At 40.4% G+C, this 22,634-nt stretch overlaps 1 protein-coding gene across 5 annotated transcripts in view; it reads right to left on the bottom strand.

The window, feature by feature from the left end:
- Marchf8 (membrane associated ring-CH-type finger 8) overlaps positions 1–22,634 on the bottom strand; it is an 82,186-nt gene that overhangs the window by 28,180 nt on the left and 31,372 nt on the right. For 4 of the 5 annotated variants that reach the window (XM_060383999.1, XM_060384002.1, XM_060384000.1 and 1 more), the window contains exon 2: positions 15,095–15,271. In XM_060383999.1, the coding sequence (XP_060239982.1) occupies positions 15,095–15,193 (99 nt within the window). In that variant the 5' untranslated portion in view covers positions 15,194–15,271. Of the gene's footprint in view, positions 1–15,094; positions 15,272–22,634 lie in introns of those variants that run through there. The other variant, XM_060384001.1, reaches the window with a different exon arrangement.

Raw genomic sequence — 22,634 nt, 5'->3', positions numbered from 1 at the left:
AGCCTTCGGAAGAGTGTAGGGAATCATAGGAAGGAAGGAGGAATTAGTATATCCTAGAGGGGACAAGGAGCCCCACAAGGTCCAAATATATCTGAGCACATGGGTCTTCTATGAGACTGTTTATCCAACCAAGGACCATGCATGGATATAACCTACAACCCCTGCTCAGACATAGCCCATGGTAGCTTAGTATCCAAGTGGGTTCCCTAGTAAGGGGGACAGGAATTGTTTCTGACATGAACTCATGAGCTTCCCCTTCCCCCTGAGGGAGAAGCAGCCTTGCTAGGCCACAGATAAGGACATTGCAACCATCCTGAAGATACCTAATAAGCTAGGGCCAGATAGAAGGAGAGGAGGGCACCCCCTCTCAGTGGACTCGGAAGGGGGCAAGGAGAAGATAAGGGAGGGAGGGGAGGTTTGGAAGGGAAAGAGGGAGAGGGCTACAGCTGGGATACAAGTGAATGTATAAAATTATTTAAAAATAAAAAAGTATTAAAAAAATAAAGACGTCTCAGTGTGTAGCACAGGCTGGCAGGCCTTAAACTCAAGATCAGCCTGCCTCTGTCTCCTCGGTGTTGGGATTAAAGACATGCACCACCGCATCCAGCTAAACATACTATGTCTTAATAGAATATATTGCTTTTTCTAATATCACTAAGTACTATATCTACACAGTTTAAAACTCCTGAAATCATACATAAATTAAACACATCGTTCCCTGTAACACAGCTTTTCAAACTGTAACATACAACATGATATAATTAGGATGATAATAACTATGGGAATGTACTAAAAAATATAATCCTTTCTGATGCATTTTCCACTAAGGATCGTTGTATTCACAATTGATATTTATTATTAATTATGTAAACAACTAAATGAATAGACATGTCTCTTTTTTAAAAATTACATATGGGGGCTGGAGAAGTGACTCAGTAGTTAAGAGCAATGGCTGCTCTTCCAGAAAGCCAGGGTTTGACTTGTTTTTAGCTCCAGTTTCAGTTGATCCTCCACCCGCTTTTGACCTCTGTGAACACCAGGCTCACACATGGTGACGTACATATATGCAGGCAAACAGTCCTATACATAAGATAAAAACAAGCCTTAAAAAACTTCAGCATTTTAAAAAAGCATGAAATAGAGAACCTTAAGCTAATCGATCAGTGCAACTTAAAATTCACTGCTATAAAATTACTGAAATTATTCTACTTCCTACAGTTCTACAAGAGTCACAAAAGCTACCAAAACACATCCACTGGCTGACTACTACACACGAGCCACTGTTCTAGACCCTTAAGAATGGGGTGGCAAGCTGGGCACGGTGGTGCACACCTGTAATACCAGCAGTTGGGAGGAGCTCTGAGTTTGAGGTCAGCCTGGTCTACAAAGTGCATCCAGGACAGCCAAAGCTACGCAAAGAAACCTTGTCTCGGGGGAGGGGGGAACAAAACCAAAAGGGCATGGGGTGGCAAATAAAACAAAGAACCCCCCCACACACACACACACATACCTACCCATAGAGCTGAATAAAATGGAGTAGGAAAGTGGAGCATGATGGCCCATGCCTATAAGCACTGTTTTTGGGAAGCTGAGTCAGAGGGACTATCTGTTCAGGCCTAACCTAGACTATACCAAGACTGTCTCAAAAGAAAAGAAGATAAGGAAAAAATGTTCTCAGATTTGGCTCCAATCACATTTGTGTAATTCTGTGTTCCACACCTCTGAGCACCGCACGGTCTCAGCAAACAAAGGCATCATTCACACAAGATCCAACAGACAAAGCAAAGGGCAACATTAGAACATCCCTGCCAAATGAAACTACATGTCGAGTTTGTAGGTATATGGGTGCTCACATGCTCACACATACACACACCACACACATGTACACAAACACAAAAGCTCACACTGATGCATGGCAAATAACATCGACAAACAAAGACTCTTTGTTCTATTTCCTGTCTATTTTTCCAAATGCTCCCACAGAAAGAATGAAGGTGGCTTCTACAGACAAAACATTTCCTAGAGAAGAGCCTGAAGCTTCACTGATTCAAATACTAAATTATTATTCTCAGGGTTTTTCAAAGCCAAACTCCATGACTCAAAATTAAATGGTCAACATGAATTAAAAAAAGGATATTTTTATATCAAAAGATGACACTAAAAAATTGAGACATGACACTTAAACGTTTATTGTCTTAAGAATATGTTTGACAAGTACAAGGGACATATTTTATTAGAACAAATTCTATTACAATGTACATCCCTGGCAATGTGAACTGCAAGGTTAATGTTTGGTGCTCTGTTCCAGGGCTTGCTGTGACAACCCCTAAAGTCAGTGAGAAACCTGGGCAGTGCTGGCAGGGCGCTTCTCTTACCTGAAGCTTCATCTTCCAACAGGAATGCATGGGCGTGTCCTCACTGCAGCTCTTTCCAGCAGCATGGTGACCTGCACAGGGGCGGGCTGTGTCTGAGCTGCAGCTGCCCTGCAGCCTTGAAGCAGCCAGCAGAACCACACTGCTCTGCTGCTTGCTGGACTTCAGTGCAACATTCCTGTGATCAAACTGAACTAACCACTCACTTCCTCCAGCTGATTTCCAAGGAATGAGGTAGTTAATGAATAATTCATAACAAGTCCATTCCCGCAACCCATTTCACTTCTGCTCTATGGTCCTCCTAGAGCAATATGCAATGTAAAGATTCTAAGCTATACTTGCTGGTTTGCAAATAAATGAAGTTCAATTTCCAGTTGACAGCAGTAAATGGTACAGGATCTATTTGTTCTTCTATGTTAACCTATCACCCAGACTTACTTGAGAGACTTAAAAAAAAAAAGGTAGAAAGGGTAAATAATTAACCACAGATATCTGAAAGAACAAGAACTTTTTTTCCCCAGCAACTTGTCCTATTGGGGCTGAATTGTAAAAGCAGCAGCAGAATACTTGTAAAACCATGCCAGCTGGGGGATGGGGCTGCTGAACAGTGATGCTAGGAAATATACTGCTTCAAGGGGGATTTTCCTGCTCTCTGGCTATAAATAAACCTTTTATCTCACTGTTATTCTTCAAGTAAGCAGATGAACATTTGTTTTCCCCAACCTGTCAATGCTTGCATATTTATAAATGAGTGATGCCTGAAGCAGTCATTTCTTTGCTACTCAAAGCACAATTCCATGAGAAATTTGAACTGAGAGTTTGGATAAGCACCTCCCTTCCTCTGGCCACTCACTACCTTAGGAAGTCCAGTCACCTGTCTTGTTCTCCACTTGTTCTCTTGCCCTCCACAGTGCCTGGCTGCGCTCCCTACATATGGCATGTTTGTGCTTGCCGTCAGCTTGTTAATGGGGGAAGGGGACAAGAATTTTGTCCTAGCTGCTTCTGGCTTATTTATTGCTTTTGTAAAATGTTCTTCCATGAATGTCCTTGGCCCCGTGTTTCTCCTTGCATTTTATTTTGTTACTTCATAAAATCACTTCCGGATTTATGCTTTCTAAAATTTAAGTGGTTTTCTTGTTGCTGTTGTTTTTAAGATTTTATTTTTAGGAGCCAGACATGGTGGTACACTTGGGTGGTTCACTCTTTAATCCTAGCACTTGAGAGACATAAGGCATGCAGATCTCTGTGAGTTACAGGCCAGCTTGTAACTCACACAGTGAATTCCAGGACAGCCAGGGCTATGTAGAGACCCTGTCTCAATTTTTTTTTTTTTTTTAATTTTAGAGGCTGGAGAGATGGCTCAGCAGTTAGGGGCATTGGCTTCTCTTCAAGAGGACCCAAGCTCAATTCACAGCACCCACATGATAGCTCACAACTTATCTGTAACTCCAATTCCACAAACACAATTCTGAGGACACCAGGCATAGATGTGTGCACAGACATACATGCAGGCAAAATAGCTACATACACAAAATGAAATAATCGTAAAACTAAAATATTTTCAAAATTGTTATTTTTAAATATATGTATATATGGTAGCATGAGGCTTTGCAGCTTGAGCTTGATGAGCTACTAGTTCAAACAGCATTTGTCTCAATTTGTTCAGCACATTTTATTCTTGGGATTCAGCTGAATTCCAGCTGTACTCTATAAAATACATGCATTGCTACAAACAGAACCTTCTCTGTCACTGTCTGGTAGATTGTCTCGGAGCTAATCTTTGGCTTTGGAGCACCTGTTTTGTTTTGTTTTCAGATCACGAGCCCACTTGCACCCTCTGGAGTGCCTTTAAAGAAGAAAAAAATTTAACCTTTAATTTTTTATGCATTGAGATGTTTTGCCTACCTGTACGTCTGTGCACCATGTGTGTAAAGCACCTGGAAGGCCAGAAAGCATCAGATGCTCTGGGGCTGAAATAGACAGTGGTGAGCCAGTACGAAGCCAATTAAAAAAAAAAAAAGTAAAAAAGGAGGCAAAATAAAATAAAATTAGTCTTCTTGTACTGAGTTTTGCCAAAGAAAACAGTTCTTACTGAGCTCTGTCTCCCTTTCACATTGTATGTCTCGGTGGGTGCCCTGCAGAGTCCAGAAAAAGAGCTGGATCCCCTGGAGGTGTAGTTAGGTGGCGGCTGTAAGCAGTCAGATATCGGCGCTGCTAGCGAACAGGTGATTCAGTGGGCCCGCCTTCCCGGCCCTAGGAATTGTTTAGTCATCACCTGTGGCTGTCAGTTGTGTGCTATGTACAGGAATATAAGGACCCTGGCCACTCCAGCCTCTCATTCTCCCTCTGTCTGTGTTCCAGCTTCCCTCTGTGCCCACATTCTTGTTCTCTCTCCCCTCTCTGTCTCTGTCTGTCTCTATCTCTCTGTCTGTTTCTGTCTTAGGTACCCCTTCCTCTTCCTCCCTGACCCTTCTCTCTCTACCCTCAAGGCTCACTCGCTGGCTCTATCCCTTTTCCCGGTTCCCTTCCCCCTGCCCACAATTAACTTCCTTGTACCAGATCTGCCGCCTGCCTGCCTGCCTGCCGAGGGCCTGACCCCTAGCCTCTCAGCCCACCTACCCTGGCCGGGCCACCCTGCGTCAGTCAACAGTCAGCCAGTGCTGCGCAGCATGTCTGCTTCGGGCAGTTCCTCAGTAGAGACTCCCCTCAGGTGCCCAGGCCATGTCAAGTTGAGAGTCAAAGTCAGCTCAGGCATGTCACATGAAGATTAAGAGAAAGGCATGGGGAGGGTTTAAGTAATAATTCTAGGGCTTAGGTCTTACTTTGGGTGAATGAAGTTCAAGTGTCTGTGGCTATTCTTAGAGAAAAGAGAACAGAACTTTAGTTTCTGTAACCTGCCTTGGGGGTTGAAATGCATTTCTAAGCTTCTGGTTCTGTTGTTCTTCAGTTAAAGAACCAGACATGCCATACTTTGGGGTTGTTATTTTTTCATTCCCAACACAGCGGAAGCTTCTGGTAGCAGATAATTGACTTAGTTCCCTTTTCCTTTACCACTTTCCGTGGACCTCCACCCTTTTCCCACCATACAATTATGCTGTAGTGCTTAGGTCTTTGTATAGTTAAGGAGACCACACAGTAACACAGAAAGGCCAGAATGTTTCTGTGGAGCTTGTGCTGATGAGGAGACATGATGAGATCTCTGAGAAAGGCAAAGTTATCATCTATTCTAGAAGAAAGTATTTCTTTTAAATAAAGTGAGTGAGCCACAGAACAGCATTCCTCCATGGTTTCTGTCTGCAGCTCCTGCCTGAGCCCCTGCCCAGACGTCCTCAATGATGGAGTGACCTGCAGGCTGAAGTAAATCCTTTCCTCTGCTAAGCTGCTTTTGATCACAGCATCTATCACAGTAACGGAATTAAATTAGAATATGGCAGCACGTACTATGTCTCTTGCTTCAGAAAAGTCCTGTCATACTTTGGGAAAGGACTGCTACACAGAAAATCTCAAATAGACCAGCCTGGCTGAGTTTCCCCACTTCAGCCTATTACATGGAGCCTGCAAACTAGACTTCCTGGAAAGAAGCTGTCTGAAAAGGCTGACTGACCAGAAGTACAGTGATGTGGAGAGCTGTGAATTTTGCAGGCCCAGAGTTATCTCATATTTAGGTGACAAGGCTATCTTTAGCTCACTAAACAGCCATTCTTTACTCCTAACTCTGTGTTGGACCTACTATCCTATGACTAACAGATAAAACCAGGCCTCATAACCTAACAGATAAAAATCTTTTGGCATGTATTACCTTAACAGAACTCTAGTTTTCTACTAATTAAAAAGTAGAGTACTATCAGCCAGCTGGTACTGCCATTTTGCTACCACCCTTGTACCTGATGTACCCACCAACACATTTGAAAAATGACTTATTTATGGATTTATGTTTCTATAAATGAGTTCATGAAAATGCCACCTCATTGGAACACAGTTTTGGGGCGTTCCCAGGCCCTGGTTAGTAATACTTAGTTCCAAAATAAATCACCTCTTTTGTTTCTTTTCTAGCCTGTATATTAAAACTATACTGTTCTCCAATATGTTTTCCTCGTCCCAGGAAGGAAGCACTAATGAAAGGCTCCAATCCTCTGGAATTTCCATCATTCTAGATAGGCCACTGGGACCAACCCAATCATGAAGAACTTTTCAGTACTTTGCTTTGTATGAAAATAAAAGCATAGCTAGTTGTCAACAAGCTCTTACTGTGCCTTAAAATACCAATGGGAACACTGACTTGTAAAAGCAGATTAAGAGTGTGTCCAGTCTAGCTCAATGGTGGCTGTAGTAATAAATATGGCATGAACATGCCACGCTTTTGACAGCAGTTTCACTGGTGTTAACAGTTGATAGGCAAACCATGAAACAGCATTTAAAACAGGCTATTAAAATTCTTTCTCATCGATTATAGACACAACCCTTTCATGCTTCAGGGCCTCTCCTTACTCCTGATAATGATGACATGAATATAAAAGGAGAATGTCTTCTCTTGAGTTGAGGCAAAAATAACTGCAATCTTTTGTAGCTCAAACTTGCTTTCTGATGTCAGAACATACTCTTAATAAATGTGGTTGCACTAATCATTTTAGCAAAGATGTCTTACTTTGTGGTGATAAAAATAAATTTAAACATTTTCTTATTCAAGTTGCAAAGAGCCATAAAGCAATGGAGACAGCTCTCAGCCATTGTCAGTGATTGGCCAGGAACTCCTCTTGAACCTGCAAGGCAGAGGGGCCTGGGAAACTTAGGCAAAGGATGACAAGTGTAGTGGCTGCCATCGGAAGTTGAAAGTGACCAACTGAGAGTAGCCATCAAAGCTGATTCTCTTACAACTAAAGGAGAAGTTGCCAGTGTAGACCAGCAGAGGAAGCAACCTGGAATGGTGACAAGGCTTGGTGAGTGCCTCATGAGCTGACAAAACATCAAACAGTGAACTACTGAGCCATCATCCTCTTTTACTCATTTCTTGATCAGATGGTGACAAAGGTGGATTACAGACACCTGGTGACGATCATTTAACCAGTGACTGGACCAAGAAGCTGCCAAGCCTTTCTCGGCAGACCTGCAGCAAAACCAGTTACGATGACTGGCGGTGTTCTTCTGCTGGTCTGGTCCACCATGACTTTCTGAATCTGAGAAGTGGGCTCAGTAAGGCAACAGGATCCACCAAAACCCCAACAACTTTAGTCAGGACTAGTTAATGTAAAGTGTCCAAATGTTTCCTCTAAACACCATATCACACACTGCAAATCAACACTTCAGAATCTGAACAAACTGGCTCACAGAGTTTGGTGTCATCCATTATGTTCAGCCATCCTCTGCCAAGAAACTACTTCTTCAAGCATCCTGACAATGTTCTCTGGGGAAAACACTTCTACAAACATTAGGAAGCAGAAAGCGTTTTCCAAGAACATCTCGAATCCTGAAGCATGGATTTTTATGCTGTAGGAATATACAAACTTATTTCTCACTGGCAGAAATGTGTTGACTGGCACGGTTCCTATTTTGAATGATAAACATGTGGACTAGTTCTACTGATTTAAAATTCAGGGTTATCGCTGAACACAGTGGTGCGTGCTTTAATCCCAGCACTCAGGAGGCAGAGGCAGGTGGATCTCTGTGAGTTTGAGATCGGCCTGGTCTACAAAGTCAGTCCAAGACATCCAGGGCTATTACATAGGAAAACCATGTCAAAAAAAGAAGGAAGGAAGGAAAAGAGGAAGGAAAAAAGGAAGGATGGAAGGAAGAAAGAAAGGAAGGAAGGATGGAAGGAAGAAAGGAAGGAAGGAAAAAAGGGAGGAAGGAAAGAGGGAAGGAAAAAAGGAAAGAAGAAAGGAAGGAAAAAGGAAGGAAGGAAGAAAGGGAGGGAGGGAGGGAGGGAAGGAGGAAGGAAGGGAGGGAGGGAGGAAGGGAGGAAAACAAAAAGAAAAGCAGAGAAAATTCAGGGTCTGAAGCCAAAATTCCTTTTGCACAAAACTATTAGAAGAAACAAAAAGTTGATACACTAAAATTCGATGTTTTGCCTTTCACATTCCTGTATGCTGTCATGAAATTTTTCTGTATTTTCATGTCCTTAGCAGACTGACATTGAGGTAAACAATCTTAAACATAAGGACTGGCGGGAATTTTAACTGTAAGCGGTAAGATGTCTATATTTCTTGTATATTTCAAATTATTAAACTGTATTATCAAATTATTAAACTGTATTACTCTCTTTTTTTCGACTGCCTCTCTTTAAGCCATTATCTTCTACTCTTCTTAAATGTCTCCTAGCAGTGAATCAAATCAGATGCTGCGACTCATAACCAAACCTTGGGCAGAGTGCAGGGAATCATTTGAAAGAAGGTGGAATTAATATGATCTGGAGAGAACAGGAGCTCCACAAGGACCAAATATATCTGGGCACAGGGGTCTTTTCTGAGACTGATTCTCCAACCAAGGACAATGAATGGATATAACCTAGAACCCCTGCCCAGATATAGCCCATTGAAGCTCAGTATCCAAGTGGGTTCCCTAGTTAGGGGAACAGGGACTGTCTCTGACATGAACTCAATGGCTGGCTCTTTGACCCACCCCCTGAGGGGGGAGCAGCCTTGCTAGGCCACAGAAGAGGACATTGTAGCCAGTCCTGAAGAGCCCTGATAAGCTAGGATCAGATGGAAGGAAAGGAGGACCTCCCCCATCAGTGGACTTAGAGAAGGGCAGGAAGAAGATGAGGGAGGGAAGGTGGGATAGAAAGATAATGAGGGAGGGGGCCACAGCTGGTATACAAAGCAAATAAACTGTAATTAATATAAAAAAAATAATAAAAAAATTATATATATAACCTAAAAAAAAAAAGAACAATAAAAAAGTCTCCACACACTAAGAATAAGATTTCTACTGACAGACTAATTCTAGTAAGACTTTAAAACATAAGTGCAGACCCACAATTTCTCTAACAAAGACCCTTCCTGGGAGCAGATCCACAGGTGATGGACTCAGTGTACACCAGGAGGCTCATACACAAATCTGACTCCAGAGGTGAGGGACTTCCTTATGCCCACACCACCACTAGCTCTTCTCACCACACCAGCTAAGGTAATTAGCCTTAGGAAGGCCTTAGGAAAGGCTTCTGAAATGTGAATTCCTCTGGCTAAATATAAGAAATGTCCAAACATAAAAGGATATTTCGTCTACTGAAAAGTGGGACAGATCCCACCATTTGCCTGCAAATTTCATGATTTCCTTGTTTTTAATTGTTGAGTAGTATTCCATTGTGTTCCCATCTCTTCAAACTGAAGTATGTTTGTCTCAAAAGTGACAGGATTCCCTGTCAAGAGAGGGGGCTGCTCCCTTTCCCCCAACTCTATGGTGGGGAGAAAGGGAACAGAAGGAATGGAAACCATTTCTGATGGAGGTTTGTAGGATTATAGGTGTGGTCCAACCATAACCAGGCTTTGCAGTTCTGGGGATGAAACCCAGAGCTTTGGAAATGATGGCAAGCACTCTACCCAACTGAGCACTACATCCACCCAGTTCAGGTCCTAGAATTTCTCAAAACGCTCAACTTTGATTTCTCTTATTCTAGAAAATCCAGAGGGTCAGAGGCTCTTACCATAACATTTATTACATTGGAATGTTTGTCTACTTTTGCTTCCAGCTACAGAACAAAGCAGAAAGATAAGGGCTGAGGCAAGGAAACCAGTTTGGAAAGCTTTGGTAGTATAGGCAGAGAGGGTTCATGCAACAGAACACATGAACTAGACAATGCAGAGTATCTCTTCATCATGCCATGTGTACAAGTGATGTCTGACTAAACACCTACTATGCAATGAATGCTCAGTGAGTATTTATGCAAACAACTGATAAATTAATAAGAACTTAAGTTAAAGACATACAAAAACAGAGTGGAGGTGGGCAAGGTCCTCACAGAGGGGCAGAGGCTGGCCTAAGCAGCCAGCAAAGAGAGTGGCTGTAACGATCATGGTGTTAAGAACCTATGTGAATACTATCTACACTAAAAACTACAGAGAACATGTAACCTTGTTTCTAAGGCTCAAATGAGAAGAGAACAATGAGTTTGCTGTTCTTAGTGTTCACATGAAGATTATGTTGTTTAGATGGCCCAATACTACAAACAATGACTGCACACTGAAGCAAGCCACTGTTACAGTAACGTCAACCCTTAGCAGCAGCATTACCCAAGTTCAAAACAAGCAAGACAATTCTCGGAGGCAAAACAAAAACAAAAACCAGGTAAAAATCAATAGTTAAACAATTATGCTGTAAATTATATATTCACAAAGAGAAAATATTAAATATATTATAAGGACATAAAATGATTAAAAAACATTAAAAATGTCAAAAGCAGAACTGAGAAGAAAACCATGGCAACAGTCTGAGCATAATGCACAGGGTGAGGGTAGAGGGCCTGCAAAAGGCTGGGGTCTACAGAACAATAGCTGAGAGCATTCTGGAACCCAAAAAACACTCATCACAGATAAGTGGCTTGAGCTGTGATGTACTCTGTGACAACTATCACAATGTGCCCTGCACTGTCACAGGTTTTCTGAGGAAAGGTTTCTTCAAAGACACAATTCTACAGATAGTATATACTAAAGATAGTTATACAAATGAATAAATAAATGTGTGTAGTATATTTATATTCAACTGCAAAAAATATTTTTAGAAGAAACATGGGAAAATATTCAAACTGAGGTGACCACAACATTTCTCTTTGGGTTTGTTAATTCTTGTATAAGAAAAGGAAGTCATCTTGCTGAAGCCAGGCATTCAAAGGCACTAATAATCATTTAGAATACTGTAATAGTATCCTACAGTGTTATTTAGTGAAATCTCTGCGATGGTTTTTAATTTTCAACAGTTACTGAACAGTTACTGAAAGTTATCTGCTACCTGATTCATTAATAACTATGAGCAAGCAGCAACAACCAACAAATCATATTCATCAGTGACATCTGACTAATGAATTCTGTAACTTTCACCTAAGTTACATGCAATAACAAAGCCATCAGCAAAAGCTTCTCTTTCCAAATATTCTGACTGTTTTATCAAGATAATGTGAAGTCTAGCAAAATCTCCTCCAAAGGCTACATACTCTAAACAGGTGAACAAACCATTACTTTAAGATCCAAAAAGGAAAAAAAAAAAAAAAAAAAAAAAAAAAAAAAAAAGACAAAGCAGCTCAAACTAGGCAAAGTTGAATTTATAATGTTTGGTAACAGCACCCCTCCCCCCTTTTAATCTCCAGGGAAACCATCAGAACACATCTCCACACTCTCAACAAAAAGGCTGAAAACAGTATTTAGTGAGGAAGGGATCATCTTCAGTTCATGAACAGCAAATGTGCTACAATTTCCTATAAATGCCTGAGTAAACTAGGAGGGTCCCCATGGCAGTACTGCTAGCTCTGATTACCAAACAGGATAAGCACTCTGGGAAGCAGATTTGAAAGGTGCTACACAGATGCCCCCACAAACACCACAAGAAAATACATCTCTATTTCCAGGTGTGAGAATGTTGTTATGGTGTGAATATAGTTGCTCCCCACGTCCCCAATATAACGGTACAGAAAGGTGGTAAGGCCTTTAAGAAGTACTTGGTTATGAAAAATCTGCCATAATAAAAGGATGAATGTGGTTTCCAGGAAAGTGCTTCAGTTATTATGGGAAGTGGCTGTTAGAGAATCCACTCCCTCTGTACTCTCCTCTCTCTGTTCACACCCCTGTCCTCTGTCATGCATGGAACATGAAGAGGTCCTTATCAGAAGCTGTCCAGCCTTCAGAACTACAACCTCCTTTCTAACTTACCCAGTCTCAGGTATTCTGTTACAGCAACAGGAACTGTGCTGAGGCAAACATTAATGTCCTGAGATTCTCACAGGACAGGTAAGTAATGATTCAAAGAGCCACACAAATCATGCCAGAGGCAGTGAAATGTTAACTGACAGTGATTTAACTTAGTATTTAAAAAATGCATATTCATCTTTTCATTTAATTATGCCTCTTATAAAGAAGCCAACGACGAGTAAGTACAAGAGTAGGCTGAATACTGGCACGCAAAGTCGTAATATGTAGAAGCAATTTTCATACTGCAAAATAAAATGACAGTTCAGTTCATGGGAGTAAACAGTGGGGCTGCTAAGAAAATAAAGCTAGAGACTTTGTTGAGAGAGACATTGTATCCTTAATGATTAAAACGTGCACACACTCACACATGTCTGAAATAGTAGGTTGGCTAGGTGTCGTAGCTAGTGAATGTCTGCTATCCTGAACTTTGGAAACTGAAATGGGAAGAATGTGAGGAGGACAGCAAAAGCAGAAGTGGGAAAGGGAAGGATGAAAAAAGAAACAGGAAAAGAGGGTAAGAGGGTGAGTGGGAAGGAGGGAGGAGGAAGCTGAAGGAAGGAGTGGCCCAGCACCCAGGAGCACGCTACGGAAGTCCTGAAAACAGGCCACCCTGAAGATATAAAGCAAGTCAGATAACTATCAATTTGATGTTTCATGATAAAATTCCTCTGTTGACCTCAAAAGAAAGATGTAGAGATCTAGAGATCAGTGGTGCCAGAAATAGAATTCCTTAAAAATATGAAAAATATATTTTGCTTCCTATGTACTGTCTAAATACAAGCTTAGATTACCTTTTTATTATACTTTCAGGATACAATGACGTGGACCAGTTCTTTCAGAGTAGGAAGTGCAAATGTATTTTCCGGATAATCTTACAAATTGGTCCTCTCCTGAAATGCACCCATTCATACTCACAACTTTGATCACACATGAGACAAGGGGACAGAGTGGCAGAATATGCAGCATCCACTTAGCTTGTCCATTCTTGGCAAAAGTGAAGTGCATGCCAAGAGCAGCAGTACCTGGAATCCTAACACTATGGTGGCCAAGGAAAGGATGGCGTTTGGACTAGCCTGGGCTACAGAGACTGCACACTGAAACCTATCTTAAAAGAAGAAGGTGGGCATTGGGGGGTGGTCTGGAGCCAAGTTTCTCAGTGGCAGTATTAGTAACACTAGAGGCATTTTTTTTTTCAGTCATAATAAAGATAGTGGCAATGTTCAGCACGAGATGCAGCAGTTGAACCTTTATGATTCATTGCCTCCTGATCACTCCTGATCAGGTTAGAGTCAACCTCTACAGCACTGGGAACTAGCTCCTTCTGGGAAACCAGAGAGGCATCTCCTCCCCAGTAGTAAAATTTTTTCTCCTTAATTTGGAAAAGATGCTGTTCCTTAAATGGAAAGTAACTTATAATGACTCTCAAACAATTTTGAATTCCTGAACACTAACTTGGAGACCAATTATAAAACTATGTTTTACAGCTTTAAGTTACATATACATTAATAATCACACACTAAGCATACACAGGTTGTTTTAAGGTCGGTCAAAAAGCAAGATATGACTACCTTAAGATGTAAAGAAAAAGAATGTATTCCCTAAGACAGTTAAGATTAAAAAATAATTTCTTTTGAAATGAAGCAACTCAGATTTCCAAAAAGAGACTAACAGTTGAAAAGTAATGGATTGGTGCCTATAAAAACCTGAAAAGCTATAGAGTGGCTCATGTCCTTAATCTCAGCACTCCGGAAGCAGAGGCAGGTGGATCTCAGTGAGTTCAAGGCACTTTGTTCTACACAATGAGTCCCAAGACAGCCAGAACTACAAAGTGAAACCCTGTTTCAAAAACCAACAAACCTAAAATGCAGTGGTACTCTTAAAGAACTGTTTACCCACTCGTAAGTGATAGCAAGAAAATCCTTTATTGATTACAACATATTCCCAGCAGTCCTCATGCCACTGAAAGTGAAATCCATATTCATCCGCAGATATATAACTATGTACAAGTCATTAGTAACCCATAGAGCAGCAGATACAGGCTCATGTGGTCCATGCTACAGAGAATTGTGCATAAAGCCACCCTGGGTATAACCTGAGACAAAGACTTTATCTTTGCAGTCCCCGAACCTCAGTGAGGAGAAGGAGGAAGAGGAGCAAGAAGCACCTCTGCAGGGCTTCTCTTTCTCTCACTTCTCAGCACAGGTCACAAACTGCACCAAAAGATTTTGGGTTCAGTTTGTGGTTTCCTCAACTTGAGTCATTCTGCCTTTTCCTTTCCCCTTAACCACAGCTTTCCACATAATCCCAGTTTTCTACAGAAAGCCTTTCCTGACCCTTTGGGCTCAGATTAGTCCTGAAATTCCTCCATTGCTGACTTTAGCTAACTAACATTTATATGTGTCAAGCCAGATTGTCAGCAGCATGGAAACAGATAGGCTGATTATAATGACCTTCTGCATGCAGTAACAAGCCCCTAAAGATTTATTCAAATACCTTTCTTTATACACTGCATCTTGTTTTGAGACTCAAAAGAACTTCCTCTTAGGAATGTGTAAGACATGATTGGGAGACTTAGTCAACTGAGATGAGTATGTTACTTACCACTAAGAAGCTGATAAGCCTATGCCAAACCCTCAGAACCTAGAAACCTGCAGAAGATGATAGTCTGTGCTCCTGCCACCATGCCTTCCTCACTGTCATACATTCTCCCTCAAACAGAAACAAAACAGTCCTTTCTTGCCCAGATACGGCTGTTTAGCCAGCATCTAGCCACAGCTACCAGGAAAGAACTCCCAGAAAGGCATTGTAAGAAGGATGTTTTCACATTACCTGCTCCCGCTCCTTATCTTTGGTCTTGCCTCTGTAGACTCTAGCAGAAGTGGCATCCTGAGACGGGATGGCAGAGATCTGGTGCAGTGGCATGCTCATCCCAGCCTCTGACCTGGTCTTTCTCCTTACGGAAGTGAAGCTCCACTAGCAGAGTCATTTTGGGCCATTGACTTCAAGCTGAGAGAAACAAAAGAAACAGAGCTGAGCTGAAATACCCAATTTCCAACAGTAAGACTGGCACTTTGTTAATTCGAGTAAGTTATGCTGATAAATACTTGGTCATCAAAAAGAAGAGAAAATAACTAGAGAAAAGTATAAGATTTGTTTCTTATAATAAAATAATAGTATCTGAAAGAAGTTAGGGGGTCACAGAATAGTTTTTGGTTGTCTACTTTAAAACTACAATGTCTCATTATTTTTGAAGTTAAACTTTTGCTCATTAGCAAGTATTCCTATGTATACCTGTGTTTCCCTGAAAAAAAAAATCAAACTTCTGCATCTTGATATAGTAAACTTTCTTTAAAACTAATGCCTTTGGCAGAAGGATTTCAAGTTTTAAACTAGCCTGAGCTACACAGTAAGATCCTATATAAACAAAACAAAACAAATTTTAAAACAAACAGACACATTAAAAAAAAAACAACAAAATCATCATTGCTGCTCTTGGAGTCTGGTTATAGTTCTGTGGTAGAGCTTGCCTATATATCTAAGTTCCCTAGTATGACAGCTTAAAAAAATAAATAAATAAAAGGAGGCAGGGAAGTAAGATGGATGGGAAGGAGGGAAAGATAAAGGGAGTAGGGAAGGAAAGAAGGAAGGAAGGAGGGAGGAAAGAGAGAGAGGAAGGGAGGAAAGAGAAGCAAGAAAAAAGTCAGTCTATCCAACTGACCTCAAATTCATATAATGGCAAGACTGGGGGTTAAGAAGTCTGAAATTCAAAATATCTATGGTTCATGCATAACCTTCTAAAAGTCTAGACTCTCCAAACCTACTGTTGGCCAGCTTTCCTTATCAAGGCAAGATAAATATTTCAGGCATTATAGGCCAAATCTGTTCTAGTTACTTAGCTCCACTGTATAATGTGAAAGCAGCCATTGGTAGTGGGTAATGAATAGGAATGGTTGCCTGTTCTAATTTAGGTATGGCTTGTCCACTAAAGGTTCAACTGCTGCAAGTCTGATACTCAGTATAACATGAGTGAGGTCCTGACACTTTTAAGAGATACCAAATACATCTTGAGGAAGAATACATGCTTTTCTTGAAGGAATGAGTTCATCTCACGAGGGAGCTCAAGAACAGCTCCTACAAAGCTTCCAGCTCACCTGCTTCCTCTCCTCTCCTCTCCTCCTCTCCATTTTGTTCTTTCCTTCTCTCCTACAATTTCCCTTTCCAACTCTGTGATGCCACCTCGCCTGTTACAAGGCAGCCAGAGGCCTCATCAGAAGCCAGTGTCAATGTCTTACTCATGGATCTCCAGAATTGTGACCTAATTAAACCTTTTTATTGAAAGAAAAAAAAAAAGCTACCCAATCTTGGGTATATTTTGTTATGGTAAAACAAAATAAACTAAGACATCATATGTCAAAAACAGGTGGTAGGACAGATTTTGCCTATGAGTTACAGCTCAGTAAGGGTTTCTCAGGGAAGATGTAGGTCATCATGGACATTCCTGCGAAACCCTGAAAAGGCTGCATTTATGTAAAGTAAAAATGTCTACATAAGCTGTCTTACATGACAGCTACACTTGCTTTTTTCTATACTTGCTCATCATTAGTAATCAAGCTATGCATTCTCTCTTCCCCATTTTCTTTTCTTGCTGCCCCCACAGGATCAGCTCTATACAAACTATTTGTGTTTATGGTTGTTGCAGGATACCTAAACACTTTGTGAGTCCCGGGATTATGAACTGAAAACAAAACAAAACACTTCCAAAACCTGTTACTTGTTGTGGTGTGACTTGGCCCTAACACATACCTTTAGTCCAAGAGTTTTCTGTAACAGGATTAAATAAAGTTAACCTTGGTCAAGAGGTGGAGCAAGCAGCCAGTTGACAGAAGTGAACATGAGGAGAAAACCCACAGACAGTGAGAGGAAGTCCGGAGGATGTATAGAGAGATGCACAGGAATCTTACTAGAAGGGAAATGAGTTGAGGGATATTTAAGACAGCGTAGAAAAGAAATGGCTTTTTCCTTCTAGGACATTAGCTGAGTAGGAAGGTCAATTGGGTGATTTCTCGGCCTCTCTAAGCTAGCAGGCTTTCACCCCAATATTTGACTCCTGAGTCTTTATTGGTAAAACTGAATGATTGGCACTTTATATTTTAAAACACCATATGGTAGTCATGTTCCATGATGCTGTTTCAATGTTAGCAGGACAGAACTTTAAGCCAAAAGAATATATCTCTAATTTCCTTCATTTGTTAGCCATGTTTTGGGCATGTGGTGGTGAGCACAGAGGGTAGACAACAGGGCCAGAATACCCTAAGGGCACATTTGACAAATATTTGTTCCAATTCTCACAAAACTCTACTCTGGAACAACAGTGTTTGTAGGGATGCCCTCAAGTCTGACAGTATCACTAGCCAGGCGGAAGATCACCAGGACTCATGCATGGATGAGTCATCCTTGCATCAAATCATAAAGCAACAGGAAGGAAGGAGGAATGGCTACAGACCAACACTCACAAGAATATGATTACTTCAGAAAGTCTCATTTTGTAACAGGCAAATAATCACTAAAAATAAGAAAATAGAGTAGGTTACAGAATCTATAACATTTTCCCTACTCATCTTCTTCCTCCTCCTCCTATATGTTTATATATGTATTTTTAAAGATTGATTTCTTTATTATGCATACAGTGTTCTGCCTGCATGTACACTTGCACTCCAGAAGAAGGCACCAGATCTCGTCTTAGATGGTTGGGAGCCACCATGTGGTTGCTAGGAATTGGACTCAGGACCTTTGGAAGAGCAGCCAGTGCTCTTAACCTCTGAGCCAACTCTCCAGCCCGTCCTGCATGTTTATATCCAAACATTATCCCACACCAGAGAGGAGCACTTAATGCTGAGTTGCCTACCCTCTGGAATATCACTAGAGTGAGCAGTGTTTTCATCACTAATGCTTTAGCGTCTTCTGTCACAGATGATGAATTCCATCTTGGAATAAGTACTCAAACTGGCTGTGCCCAAAGCCCCGCTACCTATCATGCCAATAGCTACCTGTGGTGTTTCTGATATAACCATCATTATTACATCACTGGTCCATGCCCATGAGAGGCTAGGAAAGACTATACCAAAGAGAAACCCAAGAGAGTCACAAGTTTGCAGCTTTGAAAGGCTTCCTTACAGTCACTCCGGCTGTTCTGACGTGTATCACTACCTCCCAGTAATAGACCTGAAAATGTGTCAAAAGCAATACTACTTAAAATAAGCATTCATTTACAACCAGCCTATGCTGCTATGTACATAAGGATCCTATGAAATATAGCATGTAACGGGTATCTACTTTACATAAATTCAATTCATCTTTAATAAAGGATAGTTAGACTTGGCATTGTGTCTGGTTATCTAGATGAGAACTTCAATTTTACTGATATAAATAAAAGCCAGCTAAAATGAACAGCTATATCTAGAGGAACTGGACTCTATTATTTGAGTCAGGAAGAAATGCAAAACTGATGATCAGGAAACTGCACATTGTTAAGATTATAACTCTCACAGGCTGGGGGTGCAGCTCAATGGTAGAATGCTTGTGACACACTAGTGAGGTCATGGGTTTGATCCCCACCACGTCAGGGTATGTGAGTACAGGGGGAGACTCTCTTCAAATTGATCTAAAGAACTAAAGTAATCTCCATCAAAATCCGAGCTACTATTTGGCATAAATTTGACAAATTGATCCCAAAATGATAATGAAACTTCAAGGGACTCAGACCTGCTAATGCAGGCTTGAAGAACAAAGTTTGAGGACCCATACTTCGCAGTTTCAAAACTTACACCTAAGGATTAGTAATCAAGACTGGTATTGAAACACAGATTTGGAAATCAACAGAACAGAGAAGTTAAGAGTTGAAAGATAAATTTGTCTATATTTAGTCAAATAACTTTCAATAGAACAACAACATGATTCCATGCAGGGAAAGAATACACTTTCAATGAAAGCCAGGATAACTGGTCAACTGCATGCAAAAAATGAAAACAGAAAAAAACATCTGAATCTCTTCCTCACACTAAGAAACAACAGAAAAACCAGAAATCTTCAAAATAATTGAGTATGTACATGGTCCAAAAGCCTCCATGATGAAAGTGATAACCCCTTGTCAGTTTAAAAGATTAATATGAAGATCAAATAGTTGTTTCCATGTGTACACACATAGGGCTATGCAGTGCACTTACCAGCAGGCCTTCCTATCTACCTGCTGGCACACCGTCTTTCTATGACTAGTTTATGTCCCTTTTTGCTTAGGTTTAAGATTCAGAAAACTAGGACCTCCAATCCTTTTGACATCTAGTTATGACTTCTAGGCAGAAAGGCAAGAACAATAATACCCGGCCTACAGTGCCAGTAAGAAGGCCTGATCATGAAAACACCAGTGTGGCTTAACAACCCAGTTGTGCTATGTGCTTTCCAGAGAATTAAAATAAATGGAAGAGTCTGTTCATTCAAAGAATGCTGTGAACAAATAATAACAATGTGGCAGTCAGAAGACAACAATGCTAATTCCAGCCCCCTTGACCCTCAGCCCAAGAAGGATCCACCTGTCTCTATTCACCCTTGTCTCAAGGTTCTAGGTTCCAGAAGCACCAGACTCCATTCTCTCAATTCTAAGAGTCAAGAAAGAGATGCGCGAAAGAGCAGAGAGTACATGTGTGGAAACACTACACTTAACATATCTACGAAGAAGCCCAAGATTGTTCATACAGACTGAGAATCATCAGCAGATTTGTGATTTATGAACACACAGGTGTAAGAAATCAGTCATCGGTGTTATCAAGTACCACACACAAATGACAAAATCTACCATCAATACAAAATCTTAAAGACTTTTTAAAAAACAACGGAAAACTCATTAAAAAAAAAACAAAACAAAACAAAAAAAAAACATCTCAAACCAAAACTTAACACTCACAGCAAAGCATATATTTTAACTACTAAAGAGAGTTTTCTAGGTGTTATTGGAGCAAAAGTCAGTAGTGTAGGCTGGGTGGAAAGCGGTGTGACTCAGTTGATAGGATGCTTGCGCAGCATGCACAAACTCAGTTCTTTCCCAGTAGCGCATGGACCAGGTATAACGGGGCGTAACTATAATCCCAGTATTCTGAAGGCAGAGACAAGAGAATTAGAAACTCAAGGTCATCCTTGCTACAGTGAGTCTGAGGTCAGCCAGAGGTACATGTAAAAATAAAAACCAGTCATGTATTCTTCTGTTAAAAAAAATTAAATATATATATATATACACACATGAATGTTACTGCCCTTGTACACCAAGAAAACAAACAAACAAACAAACAACAAAAAAAAACAGATAAACAATGTGAAAGTGAATTAAGAATTTTCAATAAAAAATGGCTTTGGAGTATATTTGATTGATGAAATATCATAAAGCATGCTCTCAAGTTAAAACACATATTTAATGTAACAAAGTCCAGGACAGACTTCACATGGAAAAAACGGTCATAAATCATACATAAAACAAGATAACTAAATTAAAGTGTTGGGAAAAAACAATAAGAAAATGGATTCTATTAAATATTTAAATATTAAAATTATTAGGAAACAGCAAGGAAGAGGAACAAGACTTTGAAATGCTCAGAGACTGAACCATAACAAAGAGCACACTAGCCAATACAAGCAGAAGCCTAAAGTTACAGCAAGGGGCACGCTATTCAGTTATTGGGGCTGAGATAGCTTGATAATTCAGAAGGAAATTTTTTTAAAAATACTCACATACTTATGCATCAAAATGAATTCTGGTATGGGCTGGTTGAGATGACTCAGTGGTTCAGGCACTGCTGCAAGCTGAACAGTCTGAATTCAATCCTAGAACTTATGTGACAGAAGAAGAGAATCTACCACCACAAGCTGTCCTGCATTCCCCACATAAAAAAATAAGTGGATATAAAATTATATCTGATGGATATAAAAATTAAATGTAAAGAAAGAGAATAAAATTCAACAACAAATAAATTTATTAAGAAACTCAACTAAAGAGAATGTCTTTCTAAAACTAGAATTAACATATTTTTAAAAAGTTGTAAAGTACAAATTTTTTATTTGACTCTATACTCAAAATAAATAACGAATGAGGAAATAAAAGGCTAGAAAATGTGTGTTATACAAGAGAGAAATATTTTTACACGTTAATTTTTTTCCTATCTTTTGAGACAGGGTTTTGATAGCCCTGCCTGGCAGTATGGGTAGGCCTCAAACTTTCAGCAATTCTGCTTCTATCTCAGGAGGGCTTCTGTTTGTGGAACTGTACCACAAGATCCAGCCAAATAAATTTTTGAAAAAAAATAAAAGCCCTCATGGATAGATAGCCATGTTTCAGAGGAAATGCTTCCTACACAAGGACACAGCTGGTGAACGAGAGCACAGGCTGTGACATCAGAAGAACAAGGGAAGTCAAGAGCTCATGCAACTTTTTTTCTCTTTAATAGCACTCTACAAAAATATAGCAAAACTTAGGCCAGGAAGACGGCTCAGGAGTAACAGCGACTGCAGCCGTGCAAACCCAATGGCCTGAGTTCAATGCTTTGAAACCGCCTGACAAGCCAGATGCAGTAGTGAGCCTCTGTCATCCTAGCCTCCTACAAGGAGACTGGAGGTGGCAACAGGAATAAGCCAGAAGAAGCTCACAGGCCAGCTAGCTGCAGTATAAAGTACAGCAGCAGAAACAAGAGACCTGCCTTAGCAAGCAGGAGGGAACCAACTCCCAGGTCCTCTGACCTCCACACTGTGTTCACCTGCACACATATGCACACAATACATATATAAAATTTTAAAGTAAATAAATATTTAGCAAAACCTGACAATGACCAATGTGCTGGGCATGTATTCCCATATGCTCCGGTAGCAACATGAATTTAGAATGTGTACCACAGAAAAGCAAGCAATGCAGCAAACAAATGAACAACCGTAGAAAAACATGTGCTAAGCTCAGTGTATGGGAACATGCGAAAGTCTACAGTCTCAAAGATTTTTCAATACATTATTTACAACAAAGAAAAGTACCCTTAGTTTCCCCTCAAATTAAGTCAACTTGTTAAAAAAAAACTGTGATGCTAGTACAACCAGCAGATTACGATATAATCATTATATGAAATAAAGAAGCACAGATTTATTAAACACAAATAATAAAATTAGATATTACAGTAACAGCTATATAAATATATACACGGTGGGGAGGGATTCCCAAATGCAAATATTTTTAACTTATTTTTATTAATTATAGTTTATTCACTTTGTATTCCCCCTGTAGCTCCCTCCCTCTTTCACACCTGTGCCCCTCTTCCAGCCCACTGATAAGGGAGGTCCTCCT

Source organism: Meriones unguiculatus, chromosome 5 (assembly GCF_030254825.1).
Source record: "Meriones unguiculatus strain TT.TT164.6M chromosome 5, Bangor_MerUng_6.1, whole genome shotgun sequence".
NCBI lineage: Eukaryota > Metazoa > Chordata > Mammalia > Rodentia > Muridae > Meriones > Meriones unguiculatus.
The sequence above is the reverse complement of the archived record's forward strand: the minus strand, read 5'-3'. Positions and strand labels throughout refer to the sequence as shown.